General features: G+C 43.8%; 1 protein-coding gene across 1 annotated transcript; it reads right to left on the reverse strand.

Moving 5' to 3' along the window:
• Nucleotides 1-2,106: 2,106 nt before the first annotated feature.
• On the reverse strand, nucleotides 2,107-16,312 carry SLC26A3 (solute carrier family 26 member 3). Its single transcript, XM_010123306.2, has 20 exons — nucleotides 16,182-16,312; nucleotides 15,282-15,421; nucleotides 15,060-15,170; nucleotides 14,812-14,969; nucleotides 13,911-14,075; nucleotides 13,041-13,193; nucleotides 12,205-12,287; nucleotides 10,753-10,900; nucleotides 10,508-10,621; nucleotides 10,314-10,391; nucleotides 9,765-9,860; nucleotides 8,577-8,683; nucleotides 8,244-8,313; nucleotides 8,063-8,155; nucleotides 6,616-6,711; nucleotides 5,931-6,164; nucleotides 4,190-4,244; nucleotides 3,596-3,741; nucleotides 2,747-2,812; nucleotides 2,107-2,130 (listed from the first exon to the last, which is right to left on the reverse strand). The coding sequence occupies exons 1-20, from the start codon at nucleotides 16,310-16,312 to the stop codon at nucleotides 2,107-2,109; spliced, it is 2,268 nt and encodes a 755-aa protein (XP_010121608.1).
• Nucleotides 16,313-27,833: the final 11,521 nt, after the last annotated feature.

A 27,833-nucleotide genomic window follows, 5' to 3' on the forward strand; every position in this document is an offset into this window, starting at 1 on the left:
TAGCTTATGTTTGTTTGGCCAGTTTATAGCTTTTTTTTTTTTCTTTTCCTCTCATAGGACAATACTATATTTTTTTTTATCTTGGATAAACTTTCTTCTCTCTTAGGTTAAATCCCTTGATGTATCTGTGTCTCTTTTTGTCAGCCCTTGAATACAGGCTCTTCATTCCACAATGATCCTCATAGCAATTTTCCTCATTAGTTGCAGTTTGACTTCATCTTTCTTGAACTGGAAGACTCAGTCCTGAAGTTCAAAGTATTTAGAGTGACATCTCCCCTGTACATTCTACAGTAGCACTAATATATTCCTCATTCTGCTGGGAAAATCTGTTGTGATACAATCTGTGTTTTTTGGATGGCTGCATTAGAAAGGCAGTTCAACAACATCCCAGTTGTACCTGTTCTCAGGTGCTGTTGTGCTGGTTGTCTGGCACATGACGTGTACCTGACTTTGCCAACAAGTTTGCTGTGACATGCTCGGTAGAGTGGCAGGCTGGTACAACTGCCCACTGTCCATCTGATGTCCGTAGAAAGTGGTCTGTAACGTCCCTTCCAACCCTAACGATTCTATGATTCTGTAATTCTATCTCGCTGTTGTTACCACCCAAGGCCATCTCTTTTGTGTGCATGATCACCCACTGGAGAACTGCAGCTTGTTATTCATCTGCAAATGTATGTGAGTGTGTTTTCTGAATGCTGAACTCCTACCTCAGCCTTCAAGGTCAGCTCGTTCTTTCTGTATTTAAAGCCTCCTTGCTTTAATATTATCTTCAAGCTTTGTTTCAATAACAGATTTCATCAGATAACTCCAGGTTTTTGCAAAAAAAATTACAATTAATAAAAATATTTAACAGATCAGTGCTCTCACTACCCTGGAACTTCTCTTTCAAAGCTCCTAGTTGGCACTGCCTCTTTAGTCTAATCCATCATTGTCTTTCAGTACCTTTAGGCATCCCATCTTCTCCAACGGCATTAACGATTGCCCATTGCCATGGCACGGAAGGCTTTACTCGAGTCCAGAGGGGTGACATCTGTGGCATTTCCCTTTGGAAGCTTGGTTTTCTAAAGGTACCATGTGAACATGGCCTGTATATATGTACCTTTTATAAAACCAAGCAGTATTTCTCCATACTTATTTCTGTCTGATTTTGTTCAAATTTTGTTTTGAAGTCTTGTGTACTACGGAGACAAAAATCGTGGTTCTTGTTTACCCAGACCACTTTCTCCTTCCCTTCAGCCCTTCTTAACTACAAGTCCAAATGCACTGTTCTGCTCGCTCTGGCTTGGCTGAATGTCAAAACTAGGCTTGAAAGCTAAAAGCTCTTGTAATTTCAGACTGCTATTTCTTTCAAACTCCAGGGATGGTTCCATTTTCCTCTAGGCTGAACATTTTTATACCTCCAGCGCTTGCTATGCTAAATCAAAAGTTCTGTCACTTTTTGCATTTTCATAGAATCAGAATGCTTAGGGTTGGAAGGGACTTTCAAAGGTCATCTGGTCCAACCCCCCTGCAAGGAGCAGGGACAAATCAATTAATCTTCTTTGGATCTGAAAATGTTGCGTCTTTTCCGAGCAATCTTCATGTTTTACAGTAGATACATTGGTCACTGTGTACAGTCAGCTCGTGGGTAGTGAGCTGAAAATGAGTTTAATAACTCAGTCTGCTAGGTATCATAAGGAAAACTTTACATAAGTTATATACAAGCTGGAGAGAAAATATCACTCCCAACTATTAGTCTGTGTTATAAATTACAAGATTTCAAATATTCATACATTCTCTAGTAACTGTACAGGTTGTCCACAAACTGTCAGTATAATATAATATATATGTACAAGTATATGCAAATAGGCTGTCAATAAGGTATGAAATAAGAAAATCTGTGTGATTTTAGCCTCCATGTACATACATAAATACATTTTTATATATACAGAAACACATAAAGACTAACAAGCTCATTCAAAAACTTGGAACATAATCATATGTGGTAAATCCTTCTTAAGGTATTTTAAAGTATCCTTCCGTCTTCATACTCGTCACTGCACCTGCATTCATCTTCTGTAAGTGACGTTGTGTTGCTGGAGGATAATTATGTTTAGAAAATTAAATCTAAAATTTAGTTTCTGTTGGAATCTGTAGGAAATAAAAGGAAACAAATGTCACCCTCTGTAATAGCCAGGGTAGGTGCCCTCTGGTGGGTGATATGTAAGCATTTGCTCCTCTAAAGCGCTTATGTGGGAAGACTGATCTGACAGGTTTTCGTTATGAATTTGCTGTGTGCTGGATGCTGCCCTTCCCTTTATATCTGTGACGAAAGGCTGCATGTGCCCCTTTCTTTTCCCTGACTCCAGACTCCCCTTCTACCTGAGACATTTAGATAAATGGGACTAGTGCTAACATCTCTGCTGAGTGGACATTCTACCAGTGAGCTCATCATGGGGGAAGTGTGGTGGAGAGGTGAGGAGACAAGGGAAGAGCCTAGGAAGACGGCCTTTGCACACCTTCCCTCTGCAGACTCTCAGTGTGCAATGCAAAGCTTTTGAGCAGAGCCCCAAGCCTCTCACTCCTCTAAGGCTTTGCCTTAAGTCAAATCCCATCAATAAACTGTCTGGATGCTTTCTGCCCTGGACTGACACAAGAGCTCAGGGATGAAGATGCTTTCATTATCTGACCTAGAAGCTCCCATAAGCAGCTTTTGGGGCTGCATTTCCTATGGTTGGAGTGCTGCTGCCAGGCACAGGAGTCTTACCGTGTGCTCCCGGCTGCGCAGTCCGTTGGTGGGGATGACGACATAGTCCTTGCCGCTACCCTTCTCCTGCAATGAACACAAGAAGTTGTGGGTTAGGAAATGGATTGCTGCTGCTTTTATTTTTTTCCCTTTTCACATTGAAGAAGGTCTTGCTTTTTAAATCTCTGGAACATGCCTGTGGCATTGACCTGGAAGGAAGGAAGCTCTCACTTGTCAGCCCTTTATGCCCCTTGCCAGGTCTCTGAGCTGGGCCAGTTCACATAAGCGGGATTAGACAGTTTCCTGGTAAGTAGCATTCTGGGTTTAGTACTTCTAAACAGATTTAATGTGTGTGGCATCCTTTCTTGCTCTTGATTTAAGAACGCTCCCAGAAAGGCCAACAGCAAATTTGGCTGTACGAATTTATCTGCACTACTTTAGCACTCCTTTTGAAGGCAAGACAGGCTTGGGAACCCCACGTGCAAGCACCATCAAGTCTGTCTTGCAAGAATCACTGCAGCGTAAGCAGCAGTCCCTGCCGGATGGGTGATGACAGAGGACTGCTGATGAGTGGGCCAGGATTTTGCCCTGCACTATGCTCTTCCCAAGGAGGTGGCTTCAAATTAAGTCCATCATCAGGCCAGTCTCCAGTGGGAATTATTCACTCCTTTCACTAGTGGTTTGCCAGGCACCTGGACCAGGGGGCCACTCCTACTCTCCAAATTTATGGGAGACCAACTGAGTTTTAATCATTAACTTTTTCAACATAGACAGGGTATACTGCACATGGCTAGCTATGCAGGGCATGCTTGGGTGCCTGCGAGTAATGTAAAGGCACTAAAGTACAAAAGATTAAAACTGTAGTGTTACCTCAGACAGCTTTAATTTCGGGGAGCTGGCCACGTCCTTCTTCATCAAAATGTGTAAAACCGCATCGTGAATGGTGAGGAAAAGCATGGATGTCTTAATCTCCTCATCAAAAAATGCACTTCTCTCCAGCTTATCCAGGAAGCCCTCTGGAGGGGGAACAAAATCAAAGCACAGAGTGAACTGTGGGCCTTGAAAATGAAGAAAGTGTATCCACCGAGTGAGTGAACACAGGAATTTCTGGTGTACGGCACTGTTTTATTTATTAGAGCAGATGAGTTCCTCCACTGATGTGGAGAAGATGGCTTATAAATACCCATTAGTATTGCCCTGCTTGATGCCGGGCAGAAGGGAATTTGAGCGCTGTTTCTTATTTAATGCCTAACCCAAGCTGCCCGATAGCGCGTCTGGCAGCCCTGGGCTGTACAGCACAGTGGTGGCCATAGGTAAAAGGAGCTGTCATGCGTAGTCCCAGCCTGCTGGGGACAGCATGGGAGGGACGACACCTCTGCTCAGCTGTATCTGTTTGTTATCCAAGACTGGAAGGTAGTGGGACAAGGCATCTGCGGTGATGCTGACGGAAAAGCAAGTACTCACCAGGTGCCCCTGTGATGTAAACGTCGATGTCAATCCGGACAAATTCTTTCAAAGTCTGTTAAACCAGAAGCAGGCACCATTTAGATACTGCTGTTTTGATGGTAACAGCCATTACGGTGATTAGCCGATTGTATTTGGAACGATGGTAAGCAGCTCTAAACTCCAACTCTGCTGCCCCTAGAGGCAGGATGGTCTCTTCACATGGCAGCGGATTGCGATGACCAATTCTTTTGAAAAGGGGCAGTATTAAATAAATTTAGCCCACAGTGAAAAATATGATCTTTCATGAATTGTATGGCTTTATTGTACATACTTGACGCATGATGAAACTAAGACTCCAAAAACATGATGAAACTGAGACTCTCTTCTGGGGAGATTTTTGTAACTGGACATTTGAGCAGAACTACAGTTCCCACTGACACAGTAGGTGTTTAGTACCTATGGAAATAGATTTACACGCCCTGTGTAGATCTAGCTAGTTAGCTGTAGCTATTGCTGTTTGAAAATGTTCTTATTGCTTTGTTCAAGGCTGTCTGGGGCAGCGAGAGCAGGAGCAGAACTGAGACTCCAATGTTCCAACTCCCAGCCCAGTGTTTAAAGCCATATTTCATATGTACTTTTCTGTAAAAATTCCCAGAATCATACCAGGTGAAGAAAGGGTGCCACAGCTAGCACTCTAATTGCAAGAACATTTTGATTACTTAATCTATTTCCTAAACTTTTTCTGTGGAAAATATACATTAAAATTCCCAAAAACTCAAAAGTTGCCACTGACTTTCCAGTCCTTATAAGAATGCGTTTAAGAAGCAGGCTAGAAACACAGAATAGAATCACAGAACAGTTTGGATCAGAAGGGACCTTTGAAGAAAGATCATCTAGTCCAACCTCCTGGGCAGGGACATCTCCAACCAGATCAAGTTGCTCAGAGCCCCGGCCAACTTGACCTTGAATGTTTCCAGGGATGGGGCATCCACCACCTCTCCGGGCAACCTGTTCCAGTGTTCCACCACCCTCAGTGTAAAAATTTTTTTCCTTATATCTAGTCTCAATTTACCTCCCTCTATTTTAAAACCGTTACCCCTTGTCCTATCACAACAGGCCCTGCTCCCCTGCTCTCTCCCCATCTTTCCTGTAGGCCCCCTTTAGGTACTGAAGGGCTGCGATAAGGTCTCCCCAGAGCCTTCTCTTCTTCAGGCTGAACAGCCCCAACTCTCTCAGCCTGTCCTCACAGGAGAGGTGCTCCAGCCCTCTGATCATCTTTGTGGCCTCCTCTGGACCCTCTCCAATAGGTCAACATCCTTCTTATGTTGGGGGACTCCAGAGCTGGATGCAGTACTCCAGGTGGGGTCTCACCAGGGCAGAGTACAGGCAGAATCACCTTCAACCTGCTGGCCTTGCTTCTTTTGATGCAGCCCAGGATGCAGTTAGCTTTCTGGGCTGCAAGCACACGTTGTTGGCTCATGTCCAGCTTTTCAGCCACCAGTAACCCCAAGTCCTTCTTGGCAGGGCTGTTCTCAACTCCTTCATCAGCCTGTATTGATACCAGAAGTTGCCCCAACCCTGGTGTAAGACCTTGCACTTGGCCTTGTTGAGTCTCATGATGGGCCCGTGGGCCCACTCCTGAAGCCTGTCAAGGTCCCTCTGGGTGCCATCCCTTCCCTCAAGCCTATCCTGCAATTGTAACTACATTCATATGTTTTTCTTTCCTACTACCACAGTCTCTCTTGCAAATTACAATTACCTTTTGGAGGACTCTCATGGCAGAAAAATCGAGGAAGGACACTGATGAGAAATCCAGAATGATGCTGTGGATGTCAACCCGGGGCACAGTGATGCCAAGGGGGAGGTCAGCACCCCAATTTATCTGAATGGGCAAGTCTGTCATGTTGGTGGGCTGGTCCAGCTCCTCTATGCTGTTGTTGTCTAATTCTTCATCTGACTCCTGTGTATGGTTAACCACGCAAATCATGCCTTTCTGTGTGGACAGAGAAAAGTGTTGTAATTAGTAGTTCTTTTTAAGACCCAGCCAGGGTGGTAATGTATGTCTTACTCAAGGGCAAGAGTGGTGGCAGTGCAAAGCTGGTGTACCCTGAGATGGAGCAGGACCCACGTGCACTTTACACTAGAAAAAGTTATGCCTCTCCCTCATCTGGGGGAGTTTGGAGATGTTGGCTTTCCTCTCATCAGCCATTTGAGGTCAAAGGAAGTTCCAGTGGGGACATACAAGCTCTGCCTGTGGTAAAGCTGTAGGTCTCTTACTGTGAGATCCATTTAAAGTCTTATTTTTGAAACACGTTTATGTCATGAAGTGGCAACTTGGGAAATAGCATATCTAATGAGGACAGGAGGCTATGAGGTAGCTCTCTGCCACTTCAAGACAAGGAGCTGGTTGCTTAACCCCCTCTGCATGGAGTTGCCTTACGTACAGGCGTCACTTGCAGCTCTCCTTTCTTCAGCATCTTTCTGATCTTCCTTAGAGCTTTATTGCGTTTCCTCAGGATTCTCTGTGGGTTGAAGCCGACCTGTAGAAACAGCACTTTGAATAATTTAAAAAAAAATGCAAACCCATTGACATCAAGGGAAGGACATGGCATCTCATGCGGTTTTTATTTATGGTCATAATGAGCATGGTTTGGACTTGCTGTTGCTTGCCACTTTTCACCAATTCAAACAAGGGTCCTTTTTCTTGATTGGAAAGATGTCTACAGGTATGACTGCAAACCAGGCAGGCCCATCTGTGCTAATGTAGGACACCAGCAATAGAGCAGTGAGGATGCTGTAGCACAGGCCAGTAACTCTGGCAGGCTGGTAGAGTGCTGGCTAGCCCAGAGCTTGTCCTTCTCATCTTCGTTATGAAATGGCCACCCAGGCAACTGAGATCAGAGATCTCTTGGGTTGTATCTGCTGTGTGCCACCTGACTGCAGTGTGGGTCCTATACACATGGTTTTGTTTTCTTAAAGAAGAAACCCAAAGTTAATCATGCTGAACCTCTTAGCTGCTTTTAGCAAAATTAGACAGCAGGTAAATTAGGCCAATATGGGTCACGAAAATACTAAATTCCTGCAAGTCTTCTGCCTCATCTAACTAGCAAGTGAAGGAGAGAGGTGTTAGAAATGCCTGTATTTGTAAAGAAGGAGAGTGGTGTGAGCATCTGCACTCACAGAAAAAACCCTTCAGGCTCTTCTAAGATGAAAGCCAAGCATGTGGAGACCCAAACATGCCGGATTCCCTGGTTCTTCTGCCTGTTCCAGTCCCTTCTGTGAACTGCTCATTACTGGTGCTCAGGGTAGCCACTGCTTATTGACTCCCCCTTAAGAAAGGGAGAGGAGGTTATGGGTACAAGTTTGATTCAGTTTGGGGTGGCGAGCCTCTCTGGCACGGTGAGGGCTCAGGAGTCCTGGCTCTCTGTGCTGGTTGTGGAAAGACCTGCTGCCTTGGCCTAGTTTGTCATGGAAGACATTAAGACCTCTTTGATAGTGTGATTTCGTTCAACTTTTCTTCTGACTGTTGTTCTTATGTTCTTCGGGGCAAGATGAGTAAACTAGCATTTATTGGATGTAAATAGTATAAATGCTAATAAAATAAATTAATATCTGTTTGTATTCTCTATGTTTACACTACTTTCTTCTAAAGGACTTAAAATATGTGTATACATTGTTATGGTATAAGTTCAGCATGAGTCAGGCTGTTCTCTTTCTTAGAGATGTGTACGTACACGTGGGATTACAGTAGTGGCAACCATATTTGAATAATTTATGAAAAATTAATCTTTGAACGGTGGACTGACTGCATATATAGTAATTATTAGGAAATTGTGTTCACCTTCGTGTGTCATGCAATTCATGTTCAAAGTGACTGCCCCAGACACTTACAGCAGTGATGAGTTTCTGTCTGAAGAATTCAATATTAGCAAAGAAGATAGGAGATGAGCATTTGAAAATCTTCACTCCCTCTGGCTCATAGATCTGTGCAATGAAGAAAAAGTATCAGCAATGGTATCTGCTATAGAAACACAAATGCAATGGGTAATGAAAGAAACATTACATTTCTTACATCAGTGAAATCCTTTCTGTTTCTGTAGATGTTACTTCTCCCAACATTAGCCAAAACGGTGCAGCTTGGACTGTGAGCAAACAGACACACACGGTTATTAGTATCCCATACTAAAATCTGACTGAAGGCAAGGATTGGAGAAAGCCACCTCAGCTGTGGTGGTAAACTGAAGTGAGACCCCACATCCAAGGGTTTACACCTGTAAATGATTTTTCTGTACAAAATTGCTGATCAGACCAAAGCATGGGGCTGTTGGCCTTCTCTGTATAGGAGAAGTTAATTTATAACAGGACGCTCTGAGATATCTTATCATCGCGTCCAACAAGTACTCACATCTGGGAGCGGATCACCACAGTCAGCAGCTGGAACGCCACAGCAGTTGCTAGCCCAATATCCAGGCCAAGAAAAACAGCAGCTAAGAACGTCACCACCCATATAACCTGTAATGAGCAGGTGGATAGCAGCAGTTATGAGCGTGTCAAGGACTGCAGTTATGAGCGTGTCAAGGACTGCGGTTATGAGCGTGTCAAGGACCTGGGTCATGAGCCCAGGGTAGGAGCAAAAGCAGATCTCATATCTGGTCCAGGCTGTCCATCTGCCTTTGTGAAGGAGTTTCATGTTTCCTGTTTGTTTTTTTTTTTTTCTTGTAAAACAGGGCCAGACTCACTGACTAGCACCAGGGAGTGTTTCTAGGGATAACAATTTCTGTATAATAAAGGCTTAGAATAATAGGAGTCTGGATCTTCTATAGCTGGTTCACTAAATGTTCACTAAAAAAAAAAAACAGCAGAAAGGCAACGTTACAAGTAAATCAGGATCCTGGTAAAACTAAGAGTTGTAAATGTGCTTTGGGTATCAAAACAGGCAAATGCAGGTGCTGTGAATGTACTTGAGTGACAAGCACAAATAACTAGATAGTATTGAATATTTTTTTACCCACAGATCTCAAAGCATTTTCATGTGGTAAATAAGTGTTTGGTAGCTGAGAAAGCTGAGGCCTCGAATCATTTGGGAACACAAGGAATTGGCCGATGAGGAGGCCAAGAGCCTAGATTTTCTGAGTGTCAGAGGTAAGCAGTCCTGCCCTCCAGCCATGAGCTTTACCATCTGGAGGAAATCCTTCAAGCCATGGTCTTCATTTGTTTTTGCTGTGTAACCTCCACCTAACATGCTGCATGAGTGTGAGAAAAGGTCCCTGAATGTGTAGCCAATGCACTGGGTATTTACACATTTTCTTGTAACTTCTTTCTATATTTGACCTTATAATATGAACTGTATTTTGATAGATTTTGATGAAATTCATGAAAAAGAAATTAGGGGAGAGAATCAACTCAAAATAGATGGGACAAAATAGAAAACACAAGCAAGGGGTATATGAATGAAAAAGGCATGCCACTATTGTGCTTTCTGTTTAGGGAAGTAAGGCAGGTATAAAAATAAAGATAACCTGTAAGCTAATTTGCATAAGAGATTACTTTTCCAGAGTGCTTAATTCCTGAACGTTTGTGGGACTCAACTTACACAGTCGCACTTGTCCTTTTTCCATAGGATGACTATTTCCTTGAACTGCATGAGCATTCCTTTCAAGTTGCCAAGAGCCAAAGATGCGAGGACTGACTGTTAAAAAGACCAAAATACATGTTGAATTTTAAAGCAAGCAAAGCAAATGTTGAACATTAAGTCTTAAAGGATCATATAAATATGGCCAAAGTGCAGCTGAAAGGCCAGGCAGCTCTTGTACGTGGTGTCTCTGCTGTGAGTCAGGATGCCCCATCCATCGCACTGGAACCTTCGTAGCCATGATGCAGCGCAAGTGTCTGACTTCATGCTGCAAATCCCACTTAATTTTGGCACCTAAAAGCTGGTGCTGTGATGTTTGGTGTTTGGGCACTTAGGTTCCCTTTGAGGGACTAGATGTAGTGGTCCTCTCTGTCATGATCTGAGAAGAAGAGCCAAGCTTTGCAAAACCCTGTTTGGCTCCCACTGAAGTCTATGAACACTTCCAGTGACCCCTAGAGCAGCCCTGTCTTTGGCAAGCAGGAGGAAGTGCTAGGTGAAACCCGTTAATACCTTCTGTAATGGCGCCAGGAGAAACCCAATGGCCAAGATCACAATCAAGACGATGATAGCTGAGATAATACCAGCAATCTGCATGAGAGAACAATTCCACCATGAATAAGTGCCCGCAGGCATTATGGTCAGCTAGAAAAAAAAAAGATAGTGTTCTCGCATTAAACGCCCTCATGATCTGTTGTCTTCTATACCTGTGTTTTGCCTCCCGTGCTCTCCTGCACACCTGATCTTGACAGAGCAGTGCTGGAGGCAAATCCTTTGAATGATCCACCGACTATATTACCCAGTCCAAAAGCAATTAGTTCCTGAAATAAAAGCAAAATAAATTCTTCTTAAAAGCTAGTTTATGACAGTTATTCACAGGGCAAAGTACTCCTATAATGACTCATTTCTCATTGACAAATGCCCTGTATTGGCTTCTATGTTATTTACCTACCTGATTGCCATCTATTGGGTAGTCATGCTTGACGGAATACACTTTAGCCACGGAGAAAGCTACTGCAAACCCAACGATTGCGATGGAAATACTGTCGACGACACACTTTTGGAAGACACCTATGTCAGGTGCAACAGGCGCTTGAAATCTGAAAGACAAAAAATGTCTACTCATTAAGGATACACCTAAGGAGACAAGTTGTCAAGCAAGCAAGGCAGCTCATACTGAGCACTTTGGAGAGATGTGACAGAATTGTGGGTCTGAATCCTTGATCGGAACAGGGACTCTGTTTATCTGCACTTGGCTCAGTTTGTATCTCAGCAGGTTCTCATTTACTTGGCCAGGACCAGCCACAGCTTATTTTGTCTGAGGTGCACGCACAGTTCTGCCTTATCGTTGTGCATAGATGAAAGATCTGACACAGCGCTGGGGCCCTTGCATAGACAATTTGCACATGGAAGAATTTCACTTAATGGCAACAACAACAACAACAACAAAATCCCTGCATGATTCATTGCAGCATTTTAAACAGCTGAACAAATATTTACTAGGTCAGGTAATATTGACTAGTCTCTCAGGCTGCTAGATACTTCAACTTTACCATTTCCTGCTCCTTTGATCAAGGCCTCTTGCAGATCCTAGGAGAAATCCTCTCTGGGTTTTGTTTTGTTTTGTTTTTCCCCTCCATTTCTTTTTTTCAGTGCACCAAAATCTGAAGAATGGAGAGGCTTGAGCAGAAATAGCTGTTCCTCTGCAGACTTCATTCACTAACACCCCCGGGGCTACAAGAGGCAATCAAGTGTCCCAGTGAGTGAATGGCTGCAGCCTGCCGTTCTAGTAAATGTCTTCCTCCCTCTTTTTAACATAATATCTGCCTATTAATTCTTTATGCCAAAATTCTGGCATAGCTGGGTGTAGTCTCCATATGGATATATACTCTATATATCCATACATACTCTATATATGGACATATACTCTCCGTATGGATATATTCCTGAAGGAGGAGACATTGAAGTAATAATGGTGCCTGGGGAGATGCTGGTGGCTGGTCGCAGGAGAGCTGCCTGATGTAGTGGTGGCTTCCCAGGGCTTGTGGTGGCTCTGAACCGTGCGTGTACTTCGAAGGAAATGGAGGGGTTCAGGAGTGAGTAGCTCAGTGAAAAGGGGCAAATATCAACCTCCTGTTCAACAGCTGTCTTGACAAATGAAGCAAGAAATTATTTCATGTCACAGTGTATTCTTTGTTGTGTAGGAGATGTGCTCTAGTGAGTAACTTTTATCTATTCAAAGTATGTCCTCATATTGTTGAGAGCAAAATGTTTATTTATCTACCGAAAGAAGAGGAAGCAGATTATTTTAAACAACAAAAAAAGACAGAGCTGAACCGATTTAGCACTGACAAACTGGAGAGAACGTTTTGCTCCTCTGGTGAATTTTAAGTAAATCACTTACCCTTCCTGTAGTTTTCCAATGACAGCTACATTAAATTTTTCTTCAAACTTAACGAAATAGGAAATCAGTGCTGCTAAGACTGTCTGAAAGATAATAAAACCCACCTCCATTAGGCACATTCAAGTAAGAGTATGAAGAAACTATTAAAACCCATTTCCTGACCTCTCCCACGCTCCCTCCAGTCTTATCACTAGCAGAAGAATTATGCCCTAAGTCTGCACATCCCTTTGCTGTTCAGATGTCATTCCTGAACCACCTTACTGGTATGGGTTTGCATTCATAAATCACACAGAGAATGTATCAGAACATCTCACTAACAACAGAGAACAACAAATAAACCGTATGTTTTCTAACAAGGTGCTGTGATAACTCTAGGGGAAAATGACCACCACCTGCATCTATAGCAGCATCTTCCATGACTTTAGGAGCTTGTTGCTTGTGCGAGGCTTCCCTCACCCCACTGCTGTGTGGAGAGGCAAAACACTTGGTTGCTGGAGGGCAAAATTGTTTTGTGCTTGGCTGTGGATGGCCAAGACTTCAGTGGCTGATGCAGGCGTGGTGCAGAGGGGCTCCAGCCATGGAACTGCATATGGCTGATGTCAGAGCCAAGGAAAAAAAATAGTATTTTATAACATTTTACTCACTACAGGTGTATTCAATTAAGAACAGCTAAGTAGGGCTAAAACACCTCACAATAGCTCATGAACACTGTCAATTTTTCCTTACAACGATAACCCGTTGTTTAATACAGTGCAAGAGAAGAAATAGCTAAAAGGCTGCTTCCTGTGTCACTACAATGATGGAGCAATTGCAAAATCAGAGAGGAGTGACCATACCACAAGGAGTTCGATCGGGATGGGAGCCGGTAACTTTGCTTTGTATCGCTCATTGATTTCTTTCACAATGAACACAACAACCAAGACGACAAGGGATGTGACGAGGTCAGCAATGTTTGTTTTTGTGATCTGGCTGAAAACACTCTCCAGAGTCTGCAAAATCAGGGAAAAAACATGTGGTGCTGTAGAAATGGTAGTGCCGTGGCACAGCGGCACTGTCCTTTCCACCTTTCCAGAAGGGCCTGTCTCTGAGTTGCTCTAAGGGTTATGGCCTTTGGGATTTATTCCCTGTGGCATGATGTGGATTCCAAGCCCCGATGAATGTGCACACGCATCGTTCAAACAACAAAAGCATCCTTGAAAGCCCCTTTCCACTGCCTCTTGACCCTCTCCTCCTGGCCTCCCTCTGAGGGAGGGTCGGAGCAACACGCACGTGTGCGATCAGAAATGTGAGCAATGGGAATTACTGAGCAGGTGCCTCTCTCTGCTCCTTCTCCCTCTCCTTCTCCCTCCTTTCTTATCCAACAGCCCTCACAGAGTCATATCCAAATTAAATATATATAATACCAGTCCAGTAAAAATGAATAATTAAAGGCTTGAGGCAAAGTTGAATGCTTAATTAAAATATGCCAACACACAATAGAAAATATTACCTAATTAGCCCAACAGGGGGTATCTCGGTGTTCGGTAATAAATTTAAAGATTGGTTGTATACTAATAAGACATCTCTCATTTTTTCTTGTGTTTCCTCCTGCTTGGCTGTTTTTATGTTGCGTCCTGTTACTACTTTACTACTGCCTTATGATATATGGTCAGGTATATATCACAGGTTTCAATAGCATTATCAAATAATGAACACTTAGCACTTACGTAGATGATGCCAAACGGTTTGTTAAATCCAGGGACATTTAGTTGAAACATGAATTTCAGCTGAGATACCAGAACATGGATAGCTGCAGCAGTCGTGAAACCGCTGATTAATGGTTGTGATAGATAAATAACAATGAATCCAAACCGGAAAATTCCCAGAAGCAACTGAAATGCAAAATGACCATACATCAGAGGGATTAATTTGTGCTTGTCAGCAAGCTCTGCAGCAAAGAGAACCCGTATCTAATGGAAACAAAGATTTTTATCTAATCCCATACATCCAGGGATTAAGGAAAATACTGTCACCAGACTTGCAGTAAAAGTCAAGACTTAGCAAGAGGGGGCGTACAGCTACTAAGAGTAATTACTAGAGCAGTTAAACCTATTACTTTTATTTTATATCTAAAATAAATATCCTTAGTTTTAGGGTTTTCAGTATCCATATTTTCACAGGGTACCAGTGTTTCCTGAAGTACAAGCATACTAATATATGATGAAGGAAGGAGGAATTGTTTCTTCTGAAAAGACAAATCCAAATACTTTACTATTATGACACAGAGCTTTTATTCCCCTTGCTGAGTCTGCATCATTCACATTACTCTCACAACTACTTTTTTTCCTATCCAGCAGATTCTTCTTTTGCTGTAGGTGAGGTGCAGCTGCGTGGGCTGCAGGCTCAGATCTGGGTGAAACCAGTGATTTCACAGCATGAGTCAGTGTCTGGTCACTGGAGGGGCCGGATATCTCCTAATCAGTGAGCCAAGGTCAGTTGTGTGGGAAGGGGAAGAGAATTACTTTGGTGACTACACCAGCAGAAAACAAAGGGGAAGGCCAGTCCACCATCCACCTCTTCATACATGTGCGTATAGACGCATGCAGGCACACACACACGTTTACTTACCTGAAAAATCCCCGAAAGGAAGGTTACAGATGCAGCCACCATCACCCTCTCTGCATCTATTGCTGAGGTGTTAGTGGAAGTGCTATTTCCAGCACTTTCATCAGGGACCAGCCTGACAACTGCTCCTCCAACCATCAGGCTCAGGACGGGGAAAGGACCTGAGCAGCGTAAGGCATTCATTAGAGACCTGAAGGGACAGCATGTACTTCTTCAACAGCGACGAGGGCCGTTGGTGTGCCTGGACTTACCCACTGATATGTGTCTAGATGTGCCAAAGATGAAATAGACCAGAATAGGGAAAAATGCTGCATAGAGTCCGTAACCAGGAGGGACGTTCACCAGCAAAGCAAAGGCGAGACCTGCAAGGACAGAGACCCAGGGAGGGTGATGAGTGTGTTACAGGTGCAGCCAGCAGCCCCTTTCCACCTGGCAGCGCAGGCTGCATCAGAGCATGCGTTTCCTGGAGGTACCTTGCAGGACAGCCACAAGCCCCGTGTTGATGCCGGACGAGATGTCACTCAGGATCCACTCCCTGAAGCGGTATGCTGGCAGCCATGAGATGACAGGAAACAAATGCAATACAATTTTTTTGGCCTTTTGTGGGGAGCAGCTGTAAAGACAGAAGAGCACAGAGCTCTGTCAGTGAGCAGCTCGGCTGAGTTACAGCCTGTCTTCAGAGGGGAAATGAAAGGGGAAGGATTCAGGTTCGGGCTGCAGAGGTCAAAATCTCACCCAGACACAGCCCTGATCAACCTAGTCTGCCAGCTCTGCTTCAAGGAGGACCTGTTGGCCTCCAGAGGTCACTTCCAACCAAAATTTTCATAGAATCATAGAATAGTTTGGGTTGGAAGGGACCTTCAAAGGTTGCTCAGAGCCCCGTCCAACCTGGCCTTGAATGTTTCCAGGGATGGGGCATCCAGCACCTCTCTGGGCAACCTGTGCCAGTGTTCCACCACCCTCAGTGTAAAAAATGTTTTCCTTATATCTAATCTGAGTCTACCTCCTTCTATTTCAAAACCATTACCCCTCATCCTATTGCAACAGGCCCTGCTAAAACGTTTGTCCCCATCTTTCTTATAAGCCCCCTTTAGGTGTTGAAAGGCTGTGATAAGGTCACCCTGGAGTCTATGCTGCCGAGTGCCCAGGAACAGAGAAGCTGCCTGGGATACAACTGTAGGAAGCCTTTTAAGGATAATAGCAGCTGAAATTCTTTAGAAAAATCTGATATTGCATTTGGTTAATCAGTTTTCATTTGCTTTGTTGGAATCTGAGATGGAAGATGTCAGGATGGAATTCATGCTATCTAAGAGCGGCAGTTTGGAGGGGCTGTTTTGTAGATCCGTATTTAAAAATAATTAAAATCTCCTTACCTAAAATACCGTTTCAGGTGATCCCAAAAGGTTTTATGGTATCTGTGCAATTTCTCATGCTCTTCATTGAACAAATTCTCCGAGTACACAGGTCTGGCTACAACATAGTGGTTGCCCACAGGTTCAACCATTTCTCCTGAAATGTGTTTCTCTCTGCCCTTAGTTACTTAAAAACCTGAAATGAAGAACCGGGTTAGCTCCTTCTGTACTGTGGGGCGGGTAGCCGTGGCATAGATGAGTGAACTCCAAACTGAGCGTTGCCACCTTTGAAGATCAAAAGAGAAATGATTGGGACACCCACTTCACTTTGCCAAGGTCATCTCCTGCCCCACTCCTCCTCCCACTGCAGGGTAGTGTTTCGCTGGAGCTTGAAGTATTTCTTCTAAAGATGCAGCCAAAAAGCGGACACGGTGGATTTCCTCAGAGTTAATTTATCTCTGAGTTAGCCATCTACAACTGAAAACTGCCTCCCTCAAGGGAGATTAGTTCCTGAAAGAGTAAACAAGCAGATTTCAAGCGGTTTCTCTTTGTGACACTGCCGGGAGGGCTGGGAGCTCTCCCGAACCCACTGACATGTGAGGGGAAAGGCAGAGCCAAGGCAGGACTCAGCCGTCCTCTCTTGGACTCGGATACAGGGCTGAACCTTTCGGCTTGACTCTGTGTGATGAGGAGGTTAGGCTCAGTAGCAAAAAAGCACAGTGTTGCTGTTTGTTAAGTTATTCGTAAGATTTATTTCACAGGCTGTCTGGACTGCTTCTCCTCTGTTTCGTGCTCACAAAGAGTTGTTGCAATGTCTGACCTGAATACTACTTTCTGCTGTGTCCCAACCCACATCCACATGTTTGTGCTGAATAGAAACTGTCCTCGGTCACTCCAGAAATGGCCCCTGAATCCCACATTACACATGAGAAGAGTCAAGATTCATTTCAGTCAATAACACTGGGTATTTGCAGCAGTTCATTGATGCCGTCACTGTGCTGCCCGCTGTGCTTTTACGTTTGTTTCAATGCCTCACATTCTTCCAAAATCAAATTAACCTGAATAAATATCGTATCTAAAAACATTTATCTCTGCTGTAGCCACCATTAAATATTGAATACGGTACTACTCCTAGACAGGAGCTGTGGGACTTGCTCTTGGTTGTCACAGTTGGACTAGATGATCATTGTAGGTCCCTTCCAAATATTCTATTCTATTCTAGATGTACTGTAGGATGCAAAAGGTCTTTTGTGATGCTAATAATAGAGTGTTTCTCTTGGTTTTCTCTCTCCTAGTGATTTCAAATGCTCCTTAGTGCCTTGGTGCTTGCTGGTGGTCTCATGAGAGATGCCCAGTCAACACTAGTTCCTCACCCAGGTCTATTGCCTGACTCCTGCTGAAATAGCCTACGCGCATTTCTAATTCAGATTTGTGTCTACACAATATTTGGAGATATCACGGGACAGATTTTCAAGTGGCACAGAGCTGTTTTCATACTTAAAAGCAGACAGAAAATCTTTATCTATTACAATTTTGGCATTAAAATATGAAACCCATCCTGAAACTTTGCTACAGCTCAGGGCCCGTTGTTGACCTATTTCACGTGATTTCATTTTAGTTTCCTCCTAGTTCATTCTGGGGAAATTAATGGATGTGTAGAAGTCCAAATAATGTCAGATGAACCTCTTAGATATGCTGGTTTTATTGATATACTATTTTTTCCACAAAGGACTCACTATTTTGGCAATGAATTAAACATTTCTAATACCTATTTTAACATTAAAAAATTAGATTTGTAATGTTTTCCAAAAACTGGCAGACAGAGCAGTTTCTAACAAGCTAACATTCAAAATCTAAGTTAATTCAAGACCTTGATGTAAAGTCAGTTAAAATCATACTCCAGTCCTGTAGTTGCACACTACTGTCCCTCCCTCTGTTGAGATCAGAGCTCCAAACCTCAGGCTGATGAAATTTCAGTGAAAAAAAAATTGGTTTATTTAGCTCTTTCTCTGATAAATCTTGATGTACTTAGATTTGCAGGATGAAGTTTTATCTATCGAAGATTTTGGAATTGCTCTGTTGCCTAGCCTGCCTATCAGTCTTTTACACTTCCCGTCGCAGAGAGGAATATTGCCGAGAGCCCTGTTGTATAGGTTTGTTCATGACATTGTAGGGCACAAGATGTACTATTTGTACCCTTTGAAATGTTCATAAGCCGTGAAAATAAATGTAGTGCATGGGTTACTCTTTCATTTCGGATTTTCCCCAGTGCTGTAGCTGCTGTAGCTTTTCTGAGTGCTTTAGTTGTCACTCCTGCCCCGTGCCTGGCCTTTATTCTTTCCTCAGGCCAAATTTAATGCCCCAGTCTCAGAAAACATATAGTATGCCTCTTTACAGCTCTCTGAATCTACTTTGGTTTATTAGTGCTGATCTTGTTGAAGGTGTAAGTATTTTGTCTGTGTTTTTTTCCTTCCTGACAGGAGCCTAAATTTACCAACTCTCCCGGTTTGGTTCGATGGCTTGGAGATGCAGGAGGAGTCCTGGAGCCTTGGCCCGAGGGTCTCGTCAAGCTGAACCACGTGAGCAGGAGTCTGCTTTAAAGACTGTGGTGCCACATGGCATTGCTCAAGTTATGTTTAACCAAACCAGCTTGAGCCCCTGAAGTGGCTTCAGCCCATTTCCTGGCAGGTAAATGAGGCCATACAGTGTGGCACCTTGCTGCAGCTAGATGACCACTGCTGCAAGTCACCGGCTAGCTGAGCTTTCCTCATCTGGTTCCCTCTTCCATGGGCTCTATCAGCAGCTACCAGCTACCGTGACTTCAGTCAGGACTGCCTTCCTCTTGCTCACTCTCATTTTCTTCCCATATGTGTTTAGAAAGATAGGATGCCCTCTGCATAGGGACATTTTTTCCACTGTCAGCACTACTACTTAATTCAGGCATTTTAAAGAAAATGGGGATGTTGTGACAAGGGCCAGCGTAGTAGAGGCCAACATCCTCCACAATCCCCTAAAAAAGAGGTCTGTACTCCAGTAACCCATGCTGCCTTTCCAGAGTGCTCCCATCATTAAGTCCTTGAACTTCTTGTGGGACACGACCAATTAGCGCAATTCTTCTGATGACTTCTACAATGTGTCCACACACACATGGGGACCAGGAGCACAGGCCAAGCTTACACCACACAGCTATCAAGTGGTAACAACTTTCACTCGCTATTGACCAAGGGTAGGTCTGAACTGAAACCCCAGAGATAATGTTCTGGTTCCATTTTATTCCATACAGCCTCTGATCTTGTTCTCATTTAACAGCGTTACCATCTCTCACACATAAAAAACTCCAACTCCACTGCTAATCCCCCACATCTGTGAACCTTTGGTAATGCATATTTTGATGTGTGTCATTTTGTGGAGGGGTTTAGCAAAGGGTTGCTTTTTTTCCCTTTATTAATTTATCCTAATATTGCCTAAGAAGTACACAAAAATCCGGTAACTTTAACTGAATAATTAAATATTAACAAGCTTCATCCCACTTTTCAGTCTGTGTATAGACACCCACAAACAATTTCTCTGCAATGCAAACATTTGAAAAACACAAATCCACAAGAGAACCTTCTAAATTTTAGAAGAAATACAACACACGACTAGAAGCATTTCATTTGTAAACTCCGTGTAGCCCATATCCAGACTGGCAAGTCAAAATCGTACCTGATGTGTCTCCCAGGAAGCGCTTCAGAAGAAACCACACCAAGATTTTATGGGAAAAGATATCCTTGAAATTTTCAGAGGCAGTGCAGGTATCTTATGCTGTTCTTAATTTCAGAACCTCTCTAAATACTGGCAGCACTTTAATAACTAACTTCAGTTAACTTTTACAAGAAAAGGAAGATTTCACTGTGGCCTTGACCATTGAGCCTATCCTCAGGAGGGATGATAAGAGTCATTTCTTAAAGTTCTCTGCGTTATTGCTTAACTTTGGTCAACTGTTTCTGATTGGTCTGCAGACACTAATATAGGAAAATAGAGATGAATAAGAAGGACTGTCTGTTGCAATCCTGTGCTGTGCATCTGCCAGGTTTTTGTTGAGCATGATGGGGATTGGTGACCAGAGCTCTACCTTCATTTCTGAAGAGGCATGAGCCAGTGATAAGGCAGATGGGGCTGCTGGGCGTGCCAGCTCTGAGCAAGGTGTGCCACTGTGAACCTTCCTCCCAAGCACCTTTTAGGGACCCTAAATTGTCTTTCCAGAAGCAACGCCTATATGCTCAGATCATTGCCAAAACCAGCCTTTGCAGGGGTTTCTAATGGCCAGCTGTGACTTGGTGGAGCTGACGCTGCAGCATCCTGTGACAGGCAGTGGAAAGGTGCAGACCATGTGTGCGGCCAAGTGTTTGGGCATGAACATGGTGTAGGTGGGTTGGGCTGTCCTACAGGAGCCTGCTCCCCTCCACTGCCTATAGAGGAACTGAGGGAAATCATCCTCCCTAGGCCAAAGTGAGCCTTTGTAAACATTTCCCTGAGATACCTAAAACCACCTAAGGAGATAGCTGAAATAACATTTTGATGCCTCAGGCTGCAACTGCGGTAGCAGGTCCCTGTGCTCAGAAGAGCGTAAACCCTCAGTGCTGGGGCGCAGAGGAAACCATAGCATCAATGTTCTCTGATGAAAACTGTCCTTAGGACCCTTTCCTTAGGTCATGCTGCCATGGACACCTAGAAACGCTTCAGCCGTTGATACCCCTAGTAGCAGGAAGGTCGTGGGGTGCCAGGGTACTCCTCTGGGCTGGAAGCTAGGGCTTGCCTTAGCCTTTGGGAGTTTGAAATCACAGACCCTGCCCCTGAAGAAAGAGTTTTCCTCACCTGGTGAAAGGGCATGGTGTGAGCAAGGGCACCTTCTGTGCTCCAGAGGCACAATCACACACATGAGTCTAGGAGGACAGGAGGCAGGAGGAGCCTGATGTTCTTCTGTCAGATGGTTTGCACATAGTCCAGTCAATGCTTAAACCAAGAAATAGTGGAGGGAGCAGAACCCCAATATCTGTCCCCCTGAAGTGCAAGCTCTGTTAGCCTGTTCAATCAGGGTTTCTCTTCTGTGCTTTAGCCCACAGCTGTGGGTTCCCTGAGTGTCTTTATGGACCTCAGGTGCTTTTAAAAGTTGCAGAAAGTTGTAGCTACCAAGACTATAAGCTCCTCTAGTCAATAAAGATCCCAGGTCTAAGACTCCATTTCCTAAACTGTTGGGAGTACCTTCTCCGTGACAGCAAACCCCAATTAACTGCTGTTAGGCTTGAGGGATTTGCTGCAGTTTGTAAAACTGACATAGAATTACTTTTACCATTAAAATAAGAAACAGTCAAAAAGATGTAGAAAAGCTCAAACTATAAAACAGTTGAACAACTTTTGGCCTCCATCCTCAAAGTGCAGGCATGGTGTGGTCATAGAAGTGCTTTAAAATCACTTTGAAGTGTTGAATGTATTCTTAATTCTTTGTATCCGGGATACATCATAAGAGTTGCAACGTAAAATAGTGGGACAGCTTTTTTAGGACTGGGCTGAGATGCAGGAGGGACTCTTGGCTCTGATGAAGTCAGCAGTCTTGTTCTTGGCTTCATCACATTTCACTATGAGTGGTTTACTCTTGGATTATTTCCACTAATTCACTGAAGCTATAGGGTGCTACATGGAGTGATGAAGGGAATAAACACTTTGGCCTTTTTGTTTGCAGCAGTAATGTTAAGAACACAATTTTCTCCTGGTGGTGCAGAAGGGGCTTTTTGCACAAGGGGTTGTGTGGGGGGCAGGTTGCCTCTGTCCCACACTGTGGAAGTTCAGCTGTGTGAAGCCCTCATATCTTTACACCAGGTGATTAAACACCAGCTGAACTCCATAACCAACTGGGAAAGTGTGGCCTTTTCTGCAGAGGAGAAGAGGAGGCAAAGGAGAAGAGGAGGGAATGAAAATTTCTCATTGCTCTATCTCTCAGGAAGCCCCAGAAACACAGAGAGTTCAGTGCCATAAATCAGTCACAGCCTGATCCCTTGCTAAGTCTCAAGTACCCTCATCTTCCTCTTATTTAAATGGGAGCTGAAAACGACCCACAGCTCTTGAGAGCCGCTTGGTCAGCTGAACTCTGAAGGGCTTCATATGTGCTGCCTCCCATCCTGGACAGGGTGGGGAGGGAGAAACAAGTAGCTGGAGGGAAATAAAGTGGTAACAAATTGTCTGAGAGGCTTACGACTGCAGAGACAAGATATTTTTCACAGAGAAAAGAAAACAGTCCTGCCGGAGATGCATTTTACTTGTTTTGTGAAGAGCTCCACATCTTTCTTTAGTGTTAAATAAACACCGGTATCAATACTGGGGGATTAGTTGGCTGAGAATGTGGATAACAGCATCAGCCCGTGCCGATTTCTAGTGTTTCCCAATGTTTTCCTTTACCATGTGCTGTATAAAGCTTCTGTTCTTGTGTGCAGCTTTCTGGCCGCATCCTGTCTTCTGCTGCCCAGTTAGCCACTCTGCTGCCAGGTTCTGCCCAACCCCTTCAAGCAAAATATCTCTCATAATACCATCTGCTGTGGTGTTTCTGGTGCAAAATACTTCAAATTTAAGTTCTTCTGACCCTTTCAAATGTGACACTTCTGTACTTGGGCAGCTCAGTGGGTAAAAGGACCATGTTATATTTTGCTCAGCAGTAAATGTACTAGTCAGTTTGGGCATGCACAGCTGGTGGGTGCCCATTCCTTACTCCCATTTCGGAGGAAGGACAGAGACCACAGCCTGTGGATGGCATCCTCAGGAAGATTTGAAGCCCCTGCTGGGGACATCCAAGAAAGAAAAGGGAAACTGAGTGACTCTGAGAGGTCTTCATGGAAAGCAGTACTTTTGTACTTCTGTTGTACTCGCAGACCCAGGACACTGATGCCAGAAGTAAGCACAATGTCATTTCACATCCAGCTTCTTATACTCTCTAGTACCTTGCTTTCTTTGTAACAAGTTTCTCTTTCTATTACCCTGAGGCATGAATCTAATCAGCCATGCTATGGGGTCAAATTCAGTGGTAATACATAAAATAGAGATGAGGATGAGTAAGTTTAGTTAAGAAGCAAGTGTCAGGCAGTCAAAGTAAGTTTAGAAAGAGCAGTGAGGCTGGGCAGGAAGAGGAGGTCTGTTCCATTAACAATGATATTTCTGGATTGCTCAGATTTATCAAGAAAAAACAGGGTCTGAATTTTGCTTAGTGACTCAGGAAGAGATAACGGCCCGCTAGGATATGGGTCATTGAAGGTTATCGCTCCTTTGTCTAGAGCACACAATAAGCAGGAGCACCCAGTGCTGTTATGGCAACGTGTTGTGCAGGGGAGCTGGAAAATTCCAGCAGAAGGGTAGTACCATGTTGACATCCCTCTCATTTTTTATTCACATTTCTTTTATTACACTTTCCTATTTTAGCTCCCTTTTACTATATACTTAAGGATTATTGTGCCTTGAAAGCCAACAATCTTGGCCTGCATGATGGGGATTTATATGATGGCATTATACCATAAAGAGCACAAATACAAAATCCTGCACACTGCCTTTCAGAGCAGGGAGAGTTTCGTCATCCTCCTCTGCCAACATTAAAAATTGGGCTTCCTCCTTCAAGACAAAAGTATCCAATGTTAATGTTATTTTCTCTCCTATGAACTTCCCATATTTTGCTTAAGGCGTAAGTAGTTCCTTTGTTTTTATTTAAAGCAGTCTGTCTCTTGATTTCATAAAGCAATTTCTTAAGAGATACCTCACATCAGAGGCGAACAACTGGATTAGACTTGTTCATTCGGCATGTAACTGTATTTTCACACCGTGGCTGCATATAGCAACATATTATTTGAGACTCGACCAGACTGGGAATCACAGTGATGGGGAGATGCACAATCACAGAGTCCTGCAGAGCTTTTCCTGCTGGCGATGGGCGAGTCAGGGAATCTGCAATGTCACAGCCCAATGTGCTCTGTCCTGTGGTACAGATACTGCTGCATGTGCACAGAGTTACATTTAACACAGTAATGGGTGTTCGGATATCTGAAAATAAAGCAAAGGTATAGATAGCCTTCCTTGTGCTGTGCTGCAGGCGGCTCAGCCTGGCCTCTCTGCCCTGAACTCCTTCCTGCCGGTGCCAAGGACACCTGCTCCAAGAGATGCTCGTGGGACACGTGCTTGCAAGGGGTTTTCAGCCACAGGAGAGCCTAAAAACATCCTGTGTTCCCTCAGGCTAAGGGGAGAGGATTGCAGCGGGTCATGGCCGCCTCACACTTGCATACAGCAGCTGTGTATATCCCTTCTCTAGGTATATCCCACCTCTAGGAAGCCAGCTGCCTGTGGCTTTACACCGCAGCCCTTTCCTGCTGAGATTGTGTGGATCTGTTGTGTGAATACCATGGTAATGTGGTGCTGACCCCAGGGAAAGCTGCAGTGTCCCCATTGGTTTTCCTTAAAGGTCCTGCCCTCCTGGCAAGTGGGAGCAGATGGCAGAAGGAGGAATAGTTTATTCCTCTCTTGGCAGGAGTTAGCCACCTGCAGCCCGGGAGCCGTTGCATATGTTGAATGGGGCCTGACGCTCATGTCTGTGTCCTCCTCAAGCACTGCTGGACCAAAAAAGGCCCATTTTCCCACCCCTCCGCACCACTGGACTATTTGTCCGTGACTCTGTTGCCAGACCAGGTTTCTGCCAGGGTTCAGTCAACATAATGATCCTTGAAGACCACAACAATGGTCACCTGAATTTCAGTTACTAAGCCCAAATCATTTCTGTTAAACAAGACCAAAGTTAAACTGACATGAAAGTAAAACCGAAATCAAACAGTAATTATAAATTGCCAAAACACTGCTGGTCAGAATACGACAAGTGGCTTCTCTGAATGAGTGCCGGCAGCATATTTCCCAGACCACTGTTCCCAATTTCCTCTTTAAAGTTTAGCTGAGCACACTTTTTGTTGCTTATCCATTTTGAAATACCCTTAAGGATAGTGTTAAAAATAACCTAAACATATACATACACAGCAGATATTTCTGTGGGGCTGGTGGAACATTTGAATATATTCAAACATTAAGTCAGAGCCAGCTCCTTGTGATCATTTATGTTTGTGCTCTAGGTCTTCCTGTGTGGTGTACCTTTGCAGATAGCAGTGCAATAAAGTACTCCATTATCTCCAGATACTTTAGACTGTGCCATTCCTTAAAGTGTGTGAATTATGTCTGAGGTTTCCCTCAGGTAAATTACATGGAAAAAAATGTATTTCCCAATATTTCACCAGGTCTCTTATCAGTTCTTGGGTTCCTATCAGCTTCAGCTTGTTTTGCAAGATGTGCAAAATGAAACGATCTGGGGTTTTACTCACGGGACACATTGCAGTGTTCATCTAGCAGAGGCGTTCACCTAGCTGAAAGCTCCACGGCTCAACAGGTCTGGAGTCTATGCTCCCCCACATCATCGCCAAGTGTTTGTTCCAGAGCTACCAAGGTGTGTACAGCCCCGCTCTTTACAACCCTTTGAAAGCAGATCTGGATTTGGGAATTTTAACCCCAATTCACCTTTATTACCAGGCTGCTCTTCCCCTGGAATTGCACAAACCGGGTGGTCATGGGATATGGAGTATTTTGTCCTTTGATCTTCTGTCAGGATAGTTTCAGGTTATTTAAGGAGCCTCACTTTCTTGAATATTTTGGTAATTGTTAAGAGAGGAACTTGCAGTTTCTGTATGGCAACGAATTGCCACTGAAATTCTTTTTTGTTTTGTTTTGTTTTATTTTTCAATTACTGTTAACATACTTGACTTATTCCATTTGTGGGCTCATGAACATTTCCAGACAAATCTCCCAAGTATACATTGCCATCTAGCCCAGGAAAGCCTACTTTTCTTACTTTTATTACAGACATCCTTAGAAGTAAAGCAGTAGGTTCAAAGACCACATGCTGAAAATCAGTAGTTTAGATTAATTTTTTAGATCAGTGCTAGCAAACTTTCACTTCTTTAAACTTTGCTTCTCTGTATCATACAGAGACCATATACTTTAAAAAATATTAAAATATATTAAACACTAAATAAAATAGTAAATATATTTTAAAGTAACAATTATAAGTATGAGTAGGGCAAATTAAGGGTAGAATTCAAGAGCTGAATTGAGTTAGTTGTAAGAACAAATTAAACATAATTTTGTTCGTCCCTCTCATCTACAAACGAGATCTTTCCCACGCTGTTAAAAAGTACCACAATACCCTTTGTCACATTTACACTCCTTAATATCCTTCCTATCTGCTTGTTTGCAGATTGACACATGGAAACGATAAAAAATATCTTTATGCAGATCAGCAGGTAGCCTGACCTGGCACGCCCGGGAGAAGGCAGGAGTAGAAAAGTGGTAATTCAGGACTATGAGATAATCCCAGCTGTAGCACTCCATATTAGCACTGCTTATTCGAGGGAGGGTACAAGAATGGTCACTGAGAGATCCAGCAAAATAACCCTCAGCCATAAATCAAACATTTGAATGAATTTTCATGTATCACTTAGTGAAACAAGGAGCAGGTAGCAATGTCTGTATTTCTGTGCTCACAGTCCCAGACCTGCCAGCTCCACGACTCCTGGGCTCATCCACAGTATCTCTCAGTCAGTCAAGCCCAGACTACATTTTTTCCTCCCCCACAATACTTGTAGTTGATATTTTGGCCTCTGTGTATACAACAGGAAGCCTCACAGTTCACATGTTTTGCTGTGACTTGCCTACAGCCTATGGTTTCAGCCATTTTTGGGTTTTTAGATGTTTTTTTCACTATTAGAAGAGGCTTATTTGCTGCTTGTGCTGAACCTGAAGGAAAGCTTGGCTACCCGGGGCTGTAATCAGGCCCATAGTTTGTCTTTGGATCCCAAACCGGCCACTATCACAGCTCCTCTCTTCTACATTATTGAGAAAAAGAGCTACACTTCCTCCAGCTGTGATAAAAATATGCAAAGCCACAAATCCCAAAGCCACCTGCACAAGCCATTTTGCAACCAGCAGGCAGTAACAGCAACGGGAAAACCCTCCAGTCCGGCAGTGGTGGCATCTTCTTTTGCAGCAACTTCTGACAAATGGACCCTGGCCACTGCACCAGCTGCTGGAGCTGGCGCTCCCCTTCGCTCCTTGCCAGCCCGCTTCAGCTTGTAATCATGCCAGATCAAACAAGCTAAAAATATTACATCTAATCAGTTTAGGATAAAGGCCATGTTGGAAAAGATAGTTGCTCCAGGAAATGAGCTTCTTTCTCAATAGCTGGCATCATTCCTGCTGAGTCACGGATGGTGCTCGGAGCACTGGTCTGCAGGAGTGAAACGAAAGTCTTTTGGGTGAAACTAAAAAGGGAATCTCCCCCATGCTGAGCTTCACACAAAAGCACCTGAAGATAAGGCAGTAAGAAACTGGTCTGCCTGAAGGAAAGGCTGGGAAAAACAATTGTAATCCTGGATACAAGTCCCTTACAAACAAATATTTTGGGGACTGATGAGTGGCACGGTAAACGGGTGCTGCCAGTATTTACCATCCAGTTATCGAAGTCTACGAAGCAGGGTATTTAGAGCAAACAAAAGTAGGATAAAATAAGAGCAAGGTTTCCGGCAGGGCTCTCCCCTGAAGCGTGAGGAGGCAAACAGTCCTTGGGAT

The sequence above is a fragment of the Chlamydotis macqueenii genome, chromosome 1 (genome assembly GCF_036417535.1).
Source record: "Chlamydotis macqueenii isolate bChlMac1 chromosome 1, bChlMac1.mat, whole genome shotgun sequence".
Classification (NCBI taxonomy): Eukaryota; Metazoa; Chordata; class Aves; order Otidiformes; family Otididae; genus Chlamydotis; species Chlamydotis macqueenii.

What these genes read in the sequence shown, in the direction of transcription:
- SLC26A3 (XM_010123306.2), bottom strand. Translation starts at nt 16,312, where the DNA reads ATGGTTGAACCTGTGGGCAACCACTATGTTGTAGCCAGACCTGTGTAC. An exon ending in ACCCAATAGATGGCAATCAG is followed by an intron (nt 10,622 to 10,752) that starts GTAGGTAAATAA and finishes CTTTTATTTCAG; the next exon opens with GAACTAATTGCTTTTGGACT. An exon ending in CCATGAGAGTCCTCCAAAAG is followed by an intron (nt 4,245 to 5,930) that starts GTAATTGTAATT and finishes CTGGTTTAACAG; the next exon opens with ACTTTGAAAGAATTTGTCCG.